Source organism: Columba livia, chromosome Z (assembly GCF_036013475.1).
Source record: "Columba livia isolate bColLiv1 breed racing homer chromosome Z, bColLiv1.pat.W.v2, whole genome shotgun sequence".
NCBI lineage: Eukaryota > Metazoa > Chordata > Aves > Columbiformes > Columbidae > Columba > Columba livia.
In genome coordinates, this window is record NC_088642.1 from 38,045,591 (window position 1) to 38,062,194 (window position 16,604).

General features: G+C 40.3%; 1 protein-coding gene across 2 annotated transcripts in view; it reads left to right on the forward strand.

Moving 5' to 3' along the window:
• The first annotated feature begins 208 nt into the window (after positions 1-208).
• The window catches only part of FBXL17 (F-box and leucine rich repeat protein 17), a 295,611-nt gene continuing 279,215 nt past the window's right edge, over positions 209-16,604 (forward strand). Inside the window, exons 1-4 of one of the 2 annotated variants that reach the window (XM_065046667.1) lie at positions 209-1,274; positions 12,324-12,446; positions 15,014-15,271; positions 16,061-16,192. In XM_065046667.1, coding sequence (XP_064902739.1) covers positions 525-1,274; positions 12,324-12,446; positions 15,014-15,271; positions 16,061-16,192 — 1,263 coding nt within the window. In that variant the 5' untranslated portion in view covers positions 209-524. The remainder of the gene's footprint in view (positions 1,275-12,323; positions 12,447-15,013; positions 15,272-16,060; positions 16,193-16,604) is intronic. The other variant, XM_065046666.1, reaches the window with a different exon arrangement.

A 16,604-nucleotide genomic window follows, 5' to 3' on the forward strand; every position in this document is an offset into this window, starting at 1 on the left:
ATATACACATATACTGGCTCCACTTTATACACTTGGATTTTTACGCGCAGTGTATGTAAATAAAGCACGTACACTGCACACCGGGACACACAGCGGCACACACGTACGCCCACGGGCGCAGAGTGTGTCCGCACAGGGGCTGCGCCTGCCGGGGAGCTGTTATCGGCGCCCCGCAACTGCCCGCTCGACCGTTGCCGGGGAGGCCGCGGCCGTTGCCCCGGCCGCCGCAACGTCCCGCAAGGCCGCTCCTAGCGCCGCCGGCTCCCAGCGCGGCCGCCAGCAGCAATCCCGCCCGGCGGCGGCCTGGCGGCGGAGCACCGCCCCCGCACCTCCCCCGAGGGAGGTCAGGCCGGCGGTAGCGGAAGCTTCTCCCTCCCGGCTCCGCGTCCCGGAACCAGCCCCGCCGCCGCGTCCCGTCCTGGCTCGGCCCCGCCACCTGCCGCCCGCGCCGGCAGCATGACAGCGCGCGCCGCCGCCTCCCGCAGGTGACACCCCGCGGGCCCTTCCGCCTCGCCGTCTCCTATATGGGCCACCTGCTCTCGAAGGAGTCGAGCAGCCTGAGCCGGGACCGCCGCTGCCGCCGGGGGAGGACGGTGCCGCCGCGCAGCCGGAGCTGCTTCCTGCGCGGGCCCTGCATGCTCTGCTTCATCGTGCACAGCGCCAGCCCTCCCGTCCCGGAGCAGCCCCTACCCGCCAGGGACCCCCTGCTGCCACCGTCGCCTTACGCGGCTCTCGCCACAGCGGAGCAGCGCGCCGCCCGCCGCCTCCTCCGCCTGCCACCCGCCGCCTGGGAGCCGCGGGGCCGCTGCCAGCGCTTCCTCCTCTCGGGCCTGCTGCCCTCGCCGGTGCGGGGCCTCCTGGGGCCGGCCAGGCCGCCCGGCGAGGTCGCCTCCGAGATGGTGTGCAAGCGCAAGGGGGCCGGCCTGCCTGCCAGCCCGCCCTGCAAGCAGCCCCGCTGCGCGGCCGCCGCCGCCGCGGCGGAGCCTGAAGCCGCCGCTTGCCAGTGTCCGGGGGATGCGCAGCCCTGCTCTCTGCCCGCCGCCGACGGCTGCGCGGCGGGCGGTGGGGGCGCGCCGGCCCGGGGTGCAGACGGGGACAGCGGCGGCGGGGGGCAGCCCGACTCGCAGCCACCGCCCCCCGCGCCGGAGGAGGAGGGGGAGAAGGAGGAGAGGGGCTGCGAGGAGCCGCTGGAGCACCCTGGAGGCTGCTGCCGAGAGCCGCTGCCGCCACCGGCGCCGGACATTAACCAGTTGCCGCCCTCCATCCTGCTCAAGGTGGGTCAAGGCGGGCGGGCGTACTCCCTCCCCGCGGGGAGGCGGGGCGCGGTGGCCCGGGGCTGGGCCTGCCCCCGGGGAGGGCGCGGGGGCGCTGCGGCGTCGGCCGTGGCGGCCAGTTCTGCTCCGCTCCGCTCCGCCCCGCCCCGCCCCGGGAAGGTCTGGCCACCTCCAGCCCGGCAGGTGGCCGCATCTCCTCCCGCACCGACGCCTGCGGGGCCGCGGGGTGGCCGCCGAGGAGCGCGATGCCCCGGCCACCGCGGGTGTATGAGCACACCGGGAAAATACATAGGCTCGTGTGCCTGTTTTTTCTTTTTGTTTGAGTATTATCTTTCCTCTTCGTTTTGGTTTGTCGGTGTAAACGGCATTGTGAGTCATTAACTGAAGACAAACTCCAGAAGCTGCCTGTAAATTTGATTAGTACCGGTAAACTTCCTAATGTATCCTTCACAGGTAGCTTCTTCCATCGCTGATGGAATATTCAGCAAGGAGGACAATCACTATATTTAGTGTTTCTGTGTAGGTCAGAACTACATAGACAAGTTTTCAGTATTGATTGGGGAAAAATTGTATTATTGTGTATTTTGAGTCAATTTCAGCTTTACCAGTTCCACAGTCAGCCTGAATATTTGTAGCCTTCTTGAATTACATGCTTTCATAAGCTCTTACTCTGTATCTTCAAAGAACAGTCCTGTTTTCTTTTTTTTGTTCCCTTGATCATCTTTTGGTTCCTTTAGTAATGTTCTCTTTGAGAATGACTTTCCATTTTTAAGCTACTCTGTTCATCTAGCTCTGAATTTCTTTAGCTAAACCGTAGCTAAGAAGATGAGTCTGGCTTGAACTGAATCATGTAATGTTTTCCATAGTCTGATACAAGTGTGTCTTTAAATTCTGGGGAATAGGGTTTCAGTATTACAGCAGTTTACTCTGGGCACAGATGGTTAAACTTAAAGCAAGGCATGGTAATGAAGGAGCTTGAGATAGATGACTCTTCCTGTTCTTCATGCAGTGCTAGTTGTACACCCCAATATAGAAAGTACTTCTGTTACTCTTTTGTTATTAAACAATAACAATCTACTAACCTGTGTCTTGCACATAAGATTAATTCTGTTGGGTTTTTTTGTTGTTGTGTGTGGGGTTTTTTTGGGGGGTACACATGAATATGTTAGTAAGGATACCTCATATTCCATAGATGCACTATTCAAATTCCTTTTTGACAAATATTTAAAACTCATGAACTATCATATCTGAATTAATCTCTTCTGTGATTGCAGAATTGAAGCTTCGTTTTTTTATTTCTTCTAAAAATAATCGATTTACTGCTATTATTGGATGACAATTTTTTTTTTTTTTTTTAATATTCTGTTGTCTTCAGATATGGAATCAGACTGACTTGATTAGTATGACTTCAGTGCTTTTTCTGAGCAGTGGTATGAGCGCTCTTCTGTGGTTACTTCAGTACTTCCTCAGTTTCACTTTTCTGAAAATACCAGTCTGTAAGCCTGCTATAAACTGGTTCTTTTATTAGTTATGCCCATCTCACCTCTGGACTAGTTTAAATGTTTTTTTCATATGGTTTTCTATTTTACCTTGACACAGTAGCTTATCTGTATTTTAAAGGGCTTTTTCTTGTGTTCCTCGATTCCCCCAATTATTTTATCTCTTTGGTCTCCCTATAGTCCAGCTCCTTCTGCAATGTTTTTGAAAAAGCCTGCCCTTAATTCCAGCACACCTGTTTGGTGTGGGGTTGTTGTGTTGTTTTTTGTGTGGGTTTTTTTTTTATTATTATTATTATTATTTTTTTTATTATGTGGTGTTCCCCAGCTCTCACCACCCTAAAATTGCCCTTCAGTCCTTAGCTAGGCTTATGGGTTAGGTGGGTTTGTTTGTGGGTTGTTTTGGTTTGGTTTTCTTTGGCTACTTGCATGGCTTCCTTTTCTGTTACGGGATTTTTAACTTAAGGTCTCTGACCAGGCTTCTTGCTAATTGGATTATACAGGTGTTCAAAGGCCTTTGTATGCTGGGTTTTGATATAGGTAGAATATCCCAAATATAATCTTTTCTCCAAAGGAGCCAATTTATTATGAGAGAGTGAGAGACATATATACCTGAGGTCTTTACGAAACTTTTCACAGTAAGTAGTGGAGACACAAACCTTAATGACAAGAGATTCCATCCTCAGAAGTCTCAGAAGTCAGATCCCATGTGGGTTTTTTGTTTGGTTTTAGTTGTTTTTTGTTTGTTTGTTTGTTTGTTTTTTGTTCCCCTTCCCTTGATTCCCGCCTTTGCAACCTCTCAAAGCAGCGGTGCTAGCGCACAAGTGGCTCTCATCCTGTCTATACCTGGGCTGGAGACAAACCCAAAGAAGTATTGTAGGAACTTGTGAGTAATAGCTACCCAGCTAGAGGTGGCTGCCATGGGCTGCTCAGGTGCCATTCTGTTGATAGGTGTCCCTTAAGTGAGGAATACCAGGCTGGATGGGAGGGCTTTTCAGACTGAACTTGGCCTGCAGATCATGGCTTCGGTCCTACTGAATCAGGAAGTTCACAGCGCAATTAATTGCCAGTCGATCCTGTTCCCTTGGCTGGGGAAGAGGTCTCTTCATCAGTATGGGGGGATAAAAGACCTGTGATTCCACAGATCAAACAAGCTTACATGTTGTTTTGCTTTTCATTTGGTCACTGAAACATGTATCAGAAAAAAGTGTTGTACAGTGCACAAAATTTCATCTTAAAGCTTTGTAGATGAGGGCGATTAGCTTTTATTAAAGGGTAATTTAAATCTGTTCTATGTAAAATTGGAGGGAACTAAGGAATTATAGTTCAGTCAACTCAACTGTAACCTGGACAGTTTTCAAAACTTTGTACCATAAATCACAAACGTGTGCCTATTGCCATTTCACTGCTATTTGTTCTGGAAAGCAGAAATCTTCCTGTTGTACCTGTTACGTCTTAGCAGTGCTGCTGTTTAAAAAAAGTTAAGTGGTGTAAAATAGTCTGCAGACCGAGTGAACATAGTAATGCTGATTCAAACACTACACATCTTCTTTTGAGTTGTGTTGACAGAAACTGTGCATGTACAACATGGAAAAGAAGCTCTCTGCTATGCTTGGTGCTTTTAAAGTCTCTGTTAGAGTTCCAAATTAGGTTGTGGGCACTGGTGTCCTTAAACCCACGGACAGATTGGATAGGCGTCACAGGAGAGCTAGAGGTTGTGGAAACATGGCCTATGTTGGTAGTTGCAAGATTCTCTTCAAATTGAATGACGCTTCTATTCAGAAAGAAGACTGACATGCAGTCTTTTGCTTTGAGAAAATTGAGATAAAGTTTGTCTGTATTCTGACCTTTGTCAAATAAAAAGTTACATCAAATTAAGTTTATTTTTTTGAGGGAAATTTAGGTGAGATACTTGGAAAAATGATATAGTGTGTGAGCATTAAGATTTGGCAAAGGTGATTTCCTGTCTCTGAGGTTGTGTGAGTAGCTGGGAGTTTTATTTATTCTTTTTTAGACAATAATGGGGATGTGCTTATCAGGGATGTTTCAGCTATGCTTGAACTTGCTTTAAAGCAGAGAAGGGTCTAGAATAGATGACTTTATAAAGCATGAACATATGCTTCTCTGTCTGCAGCAGAGACTGCCCGTTTTAGCTTAGCGCAGTATGAAGGGAAGTGTTTTTGTTTGTGGATATAATGTGTGTATATATTTTATTTAACTTAATTTTTCATAAATGTATTATTTGAGGCTTTGCTGGTTCCTTTTCTTGCATCTTTACTCATATTTTTCTCATTCTTTCTTTGCTGTAATAAATTTCATGTTTGCATGTGATAATGTTGATCCTAAATGCAGTGCTGCTAGCAGTGTGCTGTTAGCACTGCATTAAAGATTATCAGAGTGGTCTGAAGTGGGTTTGATAGGCCAGTTTAGACCTTTAGTTTTGCTTTCTGACTTTTGAATGCTAGCATTCATTTTAAATAAACTTATAACTGAAATACGTGTGTTATAATTGAACTTCTGTTTTGTTGTTGGTGTGGGTTTTTTTTTTTTTTTTTTTTTTTTTTTTTTTTTTTTTTTTTTTTCTGTTCTAGCCAGGGGACAGGGGCAATCAAAATGCATCATTTGGATGAGACTTCATCCACAAGTTCATGGAGTCGTTGCTGTAATACTATATTTCTTTCCTTCTTATGCTGCTGTTCCCATCTATTTATCCTGTCTAGAGTTTTTGTTGAGCCTTACTATTAGCTAAAACACTGAGAAAAATAGAAAGGGTTTTGAAACTTTGTGGTTGATGTAGGGAAGTGAATGTTCTACTCTTTCAATCTTTATTATTCTGCTCAACTCCTTTTTCTGTAGCAATGGATAATATAACTAATGTGTATATATATATATATATACATATATAAATATATATGTGTGTGTGTATATATATATATACACACACACTTTTTTTCCGTGTTTATATGAAGCTTGCTGTCACCCTCTGATTGCAGTAAGGAAATGAACTAGCTTTAATTTCACTGTGCAGTTGATGAGCTTCTGGAAGTGCAGCTGAGAGCCACAGTTGTGAAGAAAAGGTGTGCTAGCAGACTAGTAACAAAAGCAAAGATAGTATATGGATGTTATTCCAATGATACAGTTCTAAAAGATGTCCTGTTACTACTTGTGATTTGTTACAGAATTATAAAAATAAATAGGCATTTTGCTTTCCACAGGTGTGTGTGAAATGGTGGCTTTCGTGTAAGCATGTAGATTTTCACGTTACAGAATGAGTTGAGTGATGGAGGGGACAAATGTCTTGGAATGAAATTTCTGCTTTTCCTGAAGGCACATGGATGCCTTAACACTCCCCCCACCCATTTCTGGTGATGTTGTTCAGATATGGCTTGGCTTGGTCTGCATCCCTGAAACAATGTATTACTGCTTGGAGAAAACCGATTACAAGTTGTGCAGTGTTTGAATAAGAAGTAAATTAAATGTAACTCTTTCATTTCATTTCCTTTCATTTCTTTCATTTGTTTCTTTTGTTCAGGCTACCTGACCTGTGTATGATATTTCACAAATTCGGTATGTTTTAGTGTTTCTGTTTTTAAACTATTGTGGTGATTCAGAAGCAACACAGGTGTCTTGTAGTGAGGACAGTTGGGTGTCTGGGAGTAAAACTTTATGAGCCTCTTCAAGTAAAGATAGTCTGCTTATTCATCAGAACCCTTTCTTTCCATTAGTAGGAAAGGTATGGTATCAAAGTCTCCTGTCGCTTCTTATAAACAGAAATTAAAGTTGTGTTTTGCATTACAGCTAAGGCAATCTGTTAGCAAGTGGCTATTTAGGGCACTATCTGTCTCCCTTTTGTAAGCTCTGTCCGTATATTCCTGCAGCTGGTTTTGAGCTCTGTGGAGTGATCATGTGATAACAGAGTGAGTTGATTCGGGTGGCTAATCTGACACCACTCTAACTTGCAAAACTTCTCAGGATCTGCTGGCTGAAGAGACTTTCTCGGGTACAGTCACTATATCCAGTGCAATAATTAAGGTAACCAGGAATGGTGATGAGTAAAATGTTCCTATGAATGGCAGCTTGCCATAAGAATCCTGGCTGTGATATGAAATCACACCATCACTTTTCACAGCTGACACATTTTTGTTAATCACAAGAGCTTTTTAAATTTGATTCCCTTTGTGGGAGTACTGAGGCTCCTTTCAGAGATATGTGCCTTGAGTGCTTCCATCTTTTTCCTGTACTCAGGTGCTCATTAATCATTCATGTTTCCCTTATTCAGTTGAGGTTATGTGTTGATGAAGTGATGAAACCTCTTAAAAACTAAGCAAATATTTCTCTGTCCTTCTGTCTTCCTTCTGTTGATAGCTAATTCTTTAATTTTCTGAAATAGAACAAAACATCCTTTCATAAACATAAAATCATTTGAAGCTTAGCTTCTGTATGTTTGAAATTAACAATTACTGTGTTTTACAGTTCAGAGTAAAGTGCATGTACTAAGCGTATTTCTTTTATTGGATGGTACTTTAGAATTGTTTTTGATACTGAAACTTCAATTAGTTGCTGAAAAAATGTGCACGCAGTTGATGAAACAAATTAGCAGTTTTCCAAGAGTGAATGTGTCAAGCTCATTAGACACCAGGAGATGTGTAAGTTTACATTACATGTAAGGAACATTAAAATGTTCTTTATATGTACTGTCGTTAGTGCTTTGGTGTGAAAACAAATAATGAAAACGATTTCATAAATATCTGTTCTTCTTGGATACAAAATAAGCTCTCTAAAGAGAAGAAAAGACTTCATTCACAGAAATCTTTACTCCTCTAGTTAGATTGAAAGATCTTTCAAACACAAACAATAGCCATAAATAAGGGATACATGTTTCACCTTTTATCATCTGACCTGAGGCCTATGGTCTATTGTTAGGGAACAGACTGCCTTAGCTTATTGAGTTATTTGTTATCCTGCTTCTTAAAGAACTTGCTTAGAAGCTGCTTATATAGACTTCATGTTCATAAGGCTCTTTTTCTTAAAGTTAGTATCTTTAAAGAATCAACCGAATTTTCTTTCCTCTGTTCCTCAGGCAAATGTTTCTTAAGTCTGTGCAATCAATAATTCTGACTTCTTGATTGTGGTTTTTAAAAGTCTTTTATTATTTATTTAGGAGAGTTCTCATAAGTTAAATTATTTCTTGTATTATGCTTATGTTTACTTCATATTTGATTTGTGTGATGTGAGTTTTTGATTTTGGAAAACTTGGTGCTGAGGATGTTTTGTCAGCAAATACACGCACAGTTTTCTAGTGTTGTACGTTTTTTGTAGTAACATTCATGGGTGTGACTGACTTTTCATGATTTTGTTTGATTAGAAGAACAGTTAGGTATCTGCTTTTCTTGACTGAACTTTGAGGAGCTTGGCTTAAGACAGAAGTTATCAAGTGTTTACAGATAAATTAAGTTTACGACATGGATTTACGATATTTAAATCTTATGTTTAATCTTATAAGAAAACATACTTATAGTGGTCTGTGTATGGTTGTTCGTGGGGAGGGGAAACAGTGGGGAGGTTTTAAGGGTGCGATGTCTGAAGCCCGTTGCATGGGACTTGATGGTAAAGAAGTCAGTTACACAGAAAAAACCCTTTTATTTCTAGCTTCTGTCATTGGATCCTTGAATAATATTAACCAGCAGCTGCTTCTTCCTTTTCCCATCAATTGTCTTACAAAATCCTTGTTCCAGGAGGTTGAAGAAAACCCCCAAACTTGGTCAGGCACTGTTTTTTGACAGTCTGAATTGTGCTGTGCTAGGGCTTAATTTGGCTGTATTAAAATCAATCAGACCATCACCTGATCCAGAATCGTGGATTGCCGTAAGTGTGTACAAACACACTGAAGATAGTACTGTGGAATTGTGTTTTGTTGCTTAAAGGTAAAACAACATGTTTGCATGGATAGTCTCCTGTAAGGGATTTGTGTGGTTGTATCTATCAAGGACATAAAATTGGACTGTTTGAATTTTGTTCAGCAGATTGAATGTGGTCTGACTGAAAGCTAGCTCTATCTGTTAGTTGACTTTCGCTGTCCTGGGCATTGCATTTTTAGTTTTTTTTTTTTCACTATAGACTTTAATGGGTTTGTGAGCCCTTACTCTGAAGCAAGAGCTTGACGTTGAAGAGCTGACTGTGTCTGGCAGGCATGATAAGGCTATCAGTATTGAACATTATGAGCGTTGGTCCTTAAAGAGGATGTAGCCTGAAGGCCCAGAAGGTCTTTTGCATTCATTGAAGGCGAAGAAAAACCCACTAATCTTAACTATCACTTGGAAGGTTGAAGCAGGAGGCACTGACATCTGTTTTAGGAAATTGAGCTGAAAGAGAGTGAGATGAGAGAGCAAGGAGCACAAGTAGGGGTTTTTGTTTCCTTGTTTTGTAGAACTCTGCTTCCTCTGCCCCTGCCTCTTGCCAACAGGGGCAAAGTGTGAAATGCATCTAGAAAATACTATTAAACTTGTGTTCTTTTTTCTGTTGAGAGTGTAGAAGCATATTTCTGTGTCTCTGGTGCCTGGAAGGAGGATTAGACAGGGATTTGAGGAGGAAATGGTGAGTATTGGACATGGAGGTGTACATGCTTGAGTACAATTTTCAAGAATTAAATGTGCTAACTAGTGGACCCAACACCTGCAGAAAGTCATATGTCATAAGCAGGAGTTAAATGGACAGACTTGGGATAGGAGTGGTTTTAGCTCTCAGCTGTATTTATACAACCTTGGGAATTAGAAAAAAAAAAAAAAAATTCAGGACAAGTAACTTACCATAGTATCAGTATATATCTAGAGAATGAAACTGAATTAAAGAGTGGTGAAGGTCATAAAAGTTGTCGCATTTTATGCATGAATGCAGTTGAGATAATCCGTTAATGTAAGGGTGATGTGCCACCAAAACTGAAAATGTATAGGCTTTGCTACTAAATTTTGTTTAGTGTGCTTCAATACATCTTCTTTTAACAACTGCAAGCTCTGAAGAGAAATTGATGTTTTACATCACATTCTTCACACTCCGTTTATATTTGGAATTTTATAGTCACTGCAGACAACAAAAACAGTGAGGCCTTGTCTTTGAACATGTACCACTTGTGTAACTTCTGTGGCTATGCCTGTCTATGCTGAAACTGCAATGACTTTCTCAGCAGCTGCTTTTCCCTCAGTAGCTTTGCTCTGTTTCTCAAGAAGCTGATTTGCAACACCTATACACTCCTTACTTGGCTCTGCAATTACAGCATGGACTAAAACATAACCACAAATGCTTTCAGACATTCTTCCAGAATAATATGTCTGTGCAGAAATACTGTGTCAACAACTGAATCAAACTTGCTGCTTCTTTTGTTTCAGTGTTGGTACTGCTGTGTCTCATGCAGTAGCAAAGCAGCAGTAGTAGGTTTTCTGTGATTTGTGAGGGCTTTCAGGTTTTGGTAGGATGGTAGTTGGAACAGAAACTATTTAAGGGCTTTCATATTCCCAGTGGCAGCTGGATTAGCAACAGTCCTTGTTATTCTGTGTTTGCTATGTTATTGTTTTAAGAACTGCACACTCTTGTTTCTTGAAGTGAAGGTGGTATTTCCACAAATACGCATGTATATTTCCCACTGCACCAAAAGATTAGTTAAAATATTTTATTATGCTGACCTTGGCATCCCTTCTTAATATTAACTGGAATCAGTCTGGTGTCCATCTAAACACAACGTGGATCACATTGTGTTATCTTCTGAGGTTTTTGTAACTGTTAAAAGATTAGGTTGTCTGTTCATGCTGGTAGTAGGATCTCAAGTTTCCTACTACTTTTAGTAACTTAGAACTGCTGAGAATCATCACACTGCCATATTTTTCTAATGCCTAGAATTACAATTTTGCAGTAGGACCATCAAAGGCCAAATTACCTCTTACTATTTAGTGCTTTTCCCCTGCTTGACTTGGAGTGATATTATTTTTTTTGGGTGCTGATCACAGCCACATCCATGCATGGATTCACTAGTACAGACAAAGAACTGCAGGGAGGAAGCAGGCATTGATTGTTTCCTACACACTTACCTGCCTATGTTCAATTGATTCCCTAAAAAACATCCGTTGACTCTGGTATTGGTTGAGTAAACAGGGTGCAAGCAGAATCCTTCCACCCCTGTGAGTCTTACGTAAGATATTGTGAGTTTTTCATGGCTAGAAGAAGATGAGAGTGATAACTCTTGCAAACATTTACAGAAAGTGGTGAATTTGATTTTTTTTTTTTTTCCCCCTTCTGTTATTATATTTTGCTTATTATATATTTCTTTTAGAAGAGTCAGCCAACTCTCTTTTGCTGGTGGGTATTATAGGCATATACATACTTCAAAGTGCTAAGCTAAGCAATCTCCTAGACAAGAGGGCAGTAATGTTTGTTATTGTTGACAGTTGATTGTCTAGTGTGTTCTAAAGGCTACCTGTGGTGGAAATTCTGTAAGTTAACAGGTATTACATTACATTATCCTTAGTTTGAGACTAACTGTCCTACCCACTAGGAAGAAGACAAAAGTGGTGTGATTAAACAGCGCTGGTACTTTCTTTGAATGTTTCATATGTTTTAGACCTCGGTGCTTTCATGTGGACACTCTCCCAGTATTTTCAGATTTTCTTGAGCACATTGGCTGTAGTGCTTCTACTTAGTACTTTATGTCCTCATCAGTTGAGTGGGAGAACTGTTCCACCTTTTGCAGTTTGTTCTTGTGTAGATAGCCTAGTGCCACAATGGCCTTTTTTCATTATAGGATGATGCGTAGATTAAAGTTCACTTGGGGTTACAGGGTACCTTCATGTGTAACTCTTGACAGACCACATTTTTATATTTCTTAACAACAGTGCTTCTGAGGAAGTGCTGAATATAACAAATATAACAGCAATTTAAGGGCCTGCCTTAAAGTTCCAGTGGTGTTTTTTTTGGTGGTGTTTTTTTTTTTTTTTTTGTTTGCAGGCCACTATTGTGCTCAAAACCTTGGGGTATAAAAAGCTTATTCTCTGCTTAGTTTTTTTGTATGACACTGATCCACTCTGCTGATGTGGTCCACCATCTCATGCCCTCTTTCCACAAGACTGATGTTTTAGTACCTTTATGACTCTTATTTTTAATTCAGTTAAGAAATAAGAGGAAAGGTTTTCTATCTGAATCAGAATGGGAATGAAAACATCTTTTAAATGGCTTGCAAATAACATTGAGTTAATATTTGTATTAGAAATTCTTATGTATGCCATCTCAGAAGCATATTTGAAATTCAGTCTGAGAAATGAGTGCTTAACTAGGATGCATTCTAGTTTTGGTTGTGCTGATGTGTCTTACTAATATTGTCAGATGTTGTGGGGTGCAGGATTTTTGGTATTGTCCTTGACTAATATAGTTGAGGACAAGTTCTACAACTGTGTGTTGCAGTGCATGCTAATACTTTTTTGTCTTTAACAAGACGAGTTAATAATAAAATATTTCTGTCTGTAGAACAGGATTGCTTCTGACAAATAATATTTTTTTTCTTTCTTTACAGATATTTTCCAATTTATCTCTGAATGAACGTTGCCTTTCAGCATCATTAGTCTGTAAATACTGGCGTGACCTCTGTTTAGATTTTCAGTTTTGGAAGCAACTGGACCTCAGTAGTCGTCAACAGGTATGAAGGTGTCATTGTGGAGAAATTGTGTTTTGATGACTCAGAATTTGTACTCAGAAGTTATACTCTTGACAGAGGTAAACAAAGGAAACCCATAAAATGGTGATACCTGTGCTTTCAAGGATTTTTCTACTAGAGGCTGGACCCTTAGATTGACTCCTTTGAATGTAGCTTCTTGTGACTGAGGTCATTTATTAAACAGTATGAGGACAAGTGCTGTTTGAAATGGATTGTGGGTTACCTGCCTCAGGTCTGCATCAGGTAGTGGTAGTTCCATTCATAAGAACTATCAGATCGATTAATTGAAAGATGTACATGAGCTTTTCTGAGGATGCTGTAGTTTGAAGAATGGTCACTTAACTGGTAACAAATTGTCTTTAATTTTTCTTTAACTGATGTGGCTCTTACTGCTTGTGTTTTTTAGGCCTTTGGCTGATCCTAGAATTAAATATGCATGAGATTCATGGACTTCATTTAGTGAAATCCTTACAGAGCCCAGCTGTAGATTATTCAGGGTAACTTTACTCCTTGGAAAACTTTTTTGAGGATGTCCATGTTGTTTGGCACCCTCTTTAGGTTTCTTATTAATTAGTTACTTGTGGAGGTTTATAAAACAGTTTCTTGGGAGTTTCATGAACGTATAGGGTGAAGGGGAATAACCCTTGGAGGGTCCCATTTGAAGCAGCAGTAACGTGAACTTATCTACATTGGATATAAAATGTGTACATGGGATGTTATATTCAGATCACCAATTCATAAGAAAGCATTCAAGTTCTCTTCCTTCCAGAGTTACTAGTTTGATGTATTTCTGAACCATTATGGAAAAATTATGTAACAGATTGTCTAATTTTTCTCAAGTGGCATCAAAGCATGCTCAGACCAAAGGTCCGTCTTTTTGCTCTGTAGGTACAAGGTGTCAAATCAGCCTTCTTTGTCTTGAGGTGTAGGCTTATTTCTAGTACAAAGTTTTTTTTTAGTGGTGTTACCTATGAGATAGGCTTCTTAAGGCAGTGCCACAACTGATAAACTTTAGTGAGATCTCAACCTATCTTGCCAATTTTTTGTTAAGTTCCTAAGCTGATATTAATCACACATGTTATCCTTCTCTGTGTCTAGGGAGAGTTTGATGGTTTTGATATATGTGGTTATTGTTGAGGTTTGGGGTTTTTGTGTTGTTGGTGTTTTGAGAGGTGTTGTTTGTTTAGGCGTTGTTTGTGGGGTTTTTTTTTGCATTTTGTTTTTTTTTTTTTTTTAATTTTGTCATGTTTTCTAGCTAGCAGCTGCCTGATGAAATAGCAAGAAAAAAGATTAGACTTGCTACTAATGGAAAACAGATTGAATGCAGCAAAGAAAGTGTTTGTTTCACAACTGTGAAGGAGAGAAGCAAGAGATTCATGTTGCTCTCTTGCCCTCTCCAGGCTTAAAGCTAAATCTCATCTATGCTAAGTGGTGCATAAGTATTTCTGAATGCTCTTGTTAGAAAGGCTTTCATCATATGTCACTTCAGGTTTCTTGAAACTGAGCTTTTAAAGTGAGGGAGTTCTATGCATTGTGTTTTCTTACCTGCTTTGGCTTTGTTTGTTTTAACTTAAAAGGTTGAGCATGAAGAATATCTTACATTTCTTATGCTCTTTGTAGGACTGGCTTCTCTTAAAATTATTGGCATGTTAGCTACTCTGTTTCCCTGAAAATAAGACAGCGTCGTATATTAATTTTTGCTCCAAAACTTTCTTACTTTTTTACATGTATAGCTGCCTGGACACTATTTAAATTGACTTTTTAATGAACTGTAACTAGGGCTTATTTTTGAAGCTGGACTTAAACTTTCAGCATCTTCAAAAATCATGCTAGGGCTTATTTTTGGGGTAGGTCTTATTTTCAGGGAATGGGGTAACTGCAGTGTGTACAGGTACAAAGTAAATAGGACCTTTTTTAATTCAAAGAAGCTCTGCAAAAATAGTATGTGTACCTTATTCAGTGGTCTCTCATAAACTAACACTTAAAATATGCAAGTATTCTGTTTTAAAACTGAGCAAATAACAGGAGGAAACTTCTGGGGTTTAATTAGCTTTTTTTTCTGTTACAGTATTCTTTCCTTCTCATCCATTTCATTCACCTTAGGTGACTGTTTTCCATTATTAAGAAGCCCATTGTTACCTGCATCACTGTGGTGTTTCTTTGCTGGCACCTTTTTTTGGATGATTTCCAAAGCCTTAGTAGAAACCTGTTGCATTTCAAAGACTTAAAAACCTTCTACTTCTCTGCCAGCGCTACCGTACATATGTAAGTAGCGTGCTGCTACAGAAGGGCAAGCAAATCCTTTTCTTCTAAAGGATGGCAAATTCTTTGTCTAAAATATGAAGAGGACCACTAACTATTATTAAGTGTTGGAGAAGAATTCTTCAAAGCTAACTTTAAAACTGATTATACCTGTATGTTCTTATCTTGGAAAACAAGTATTTTCATTCTCCCAATAGCATATAGAAACGAATAGTAGTTTTTGTGCTAAATTAAAGATATTTATGAAAATAATTCAATTTGAATATTTGGATTTTTTTCTTTTACAGGTCACTGATGAGCTGTTGGAAAAGATAGCATCAAGAAGCCAGAATATTACTGAAATCAATATTTCTGATTGTCGCAATGTGTCTGATAAAGGAGTACGCATATTAGCAATTAAATGTCCTGGGCTCCTAAGGTATACTGCCTACAGATGTAAACAGCTTTCTGACACCTCTATTATTGCAGTTGCCTCTCAGTGTCCTCTTCTTCAGAAAGTGCATGTAGGCAATCAAGACAGACTCACTGATGAAGGCCTAAAGCAGGTAACAATCCATTCCACAAATTTCTTTTGGAAATGTAGTATCTTTCAACTTCTTAGCAAGTACTGAAAGGGACATAGAAGAAGTTAACCTCTTATTGGATTTAATTAAAATCAGATGGCTTCTTCTACTTTAAAAGCTGTTTTATGGAGATATTTTCTTAGTGCAGTAAATTCTAGTCTCTAATGACTATACATAAATCTTATTTTTTATATTTTTTAAAAATATCCAGGGATTAAGTTATCCCTTTTATAATGAAATCTCTGATTTGACATCCTTCACCTCTGCTGACTGAGTTTTCCTAAACATAGTTGCTATTTGGAACCAGTGTTTAAGTAACTCTTTTTTGCATCATGAAGCTGAAGGTGACCAACATCTTAATTTGTTTGGCATGCAGGAAGGTTTTATCAACTCTTTCTTCTGTTAAATGAGCATTTAGGGTAAGCTGTGAAGTATCTAGGTTAAATCAAATATGCTCTCAGTGGTCCATCATACAGGCATTGTTAGCTACTTACATGTATGCCCATAAAATAATTTAGTTCTTATGTGCTGCTCTTAGCTCTGTTTTGTTGACTGTACTTAGCAACTTCATTTTGTCGTGTATATAATTATAATCTATCTTTTCTGTATATAGTACTTACAAAATCTGTAAAGAAAGATGGTTTTTACGGGGGAGCAGAGAAGCAGAAAGAAAACTCCCAACTCTCCAGTTCAGTCAAACCCTGTGTTGTTGTGGTGTGTTGTTGTTGTCCGTTTATTCTTAAATACTTGCTTTGATTTAATTAATTGCAGCTGGGCTCAAAATGCAGAGAATTGAAAGACATTCATTTTGGGCAATGTTACAAGATCTCAGATGAAGGAATGATCATTATAGCTAAAGGCTGTCTGAAGTTGCAAAGAATTTACATGCAAGAAAACAAATTAGTAAGTACCTGTCACGATTTTTTATTTCTCCACAGTGTTTCCATTGTCAGAGTTTTCCCTTGCTTTGTGTCTGCTTAAAACTTTGCTCTGAATAGCTGCTTTTTGGCAGTGAATTGCTTAAAAATGTTCTCTAGCTGTGAAAATTTAGATTCTACAGAGATAGTTCAGAACATGACTCAAAGTACAAGTTAAGCTAAGGTTATTACACGTATACATTAACTTTTGATTTTGACATGACATGCCAGGATTAATTGTTCGGGAGAGGTCTGATTTGTGTACAAAAATACTTAGTCCATACAGAACGTATCTTTTGTTTAAAGCAGTATGTTTTTCTACAGTAAAACATGCAAAATTCCCTGAACTAAAAGCTGTATGGAGGTTGGGTTCTTGACTACAAATAATACACTCACAT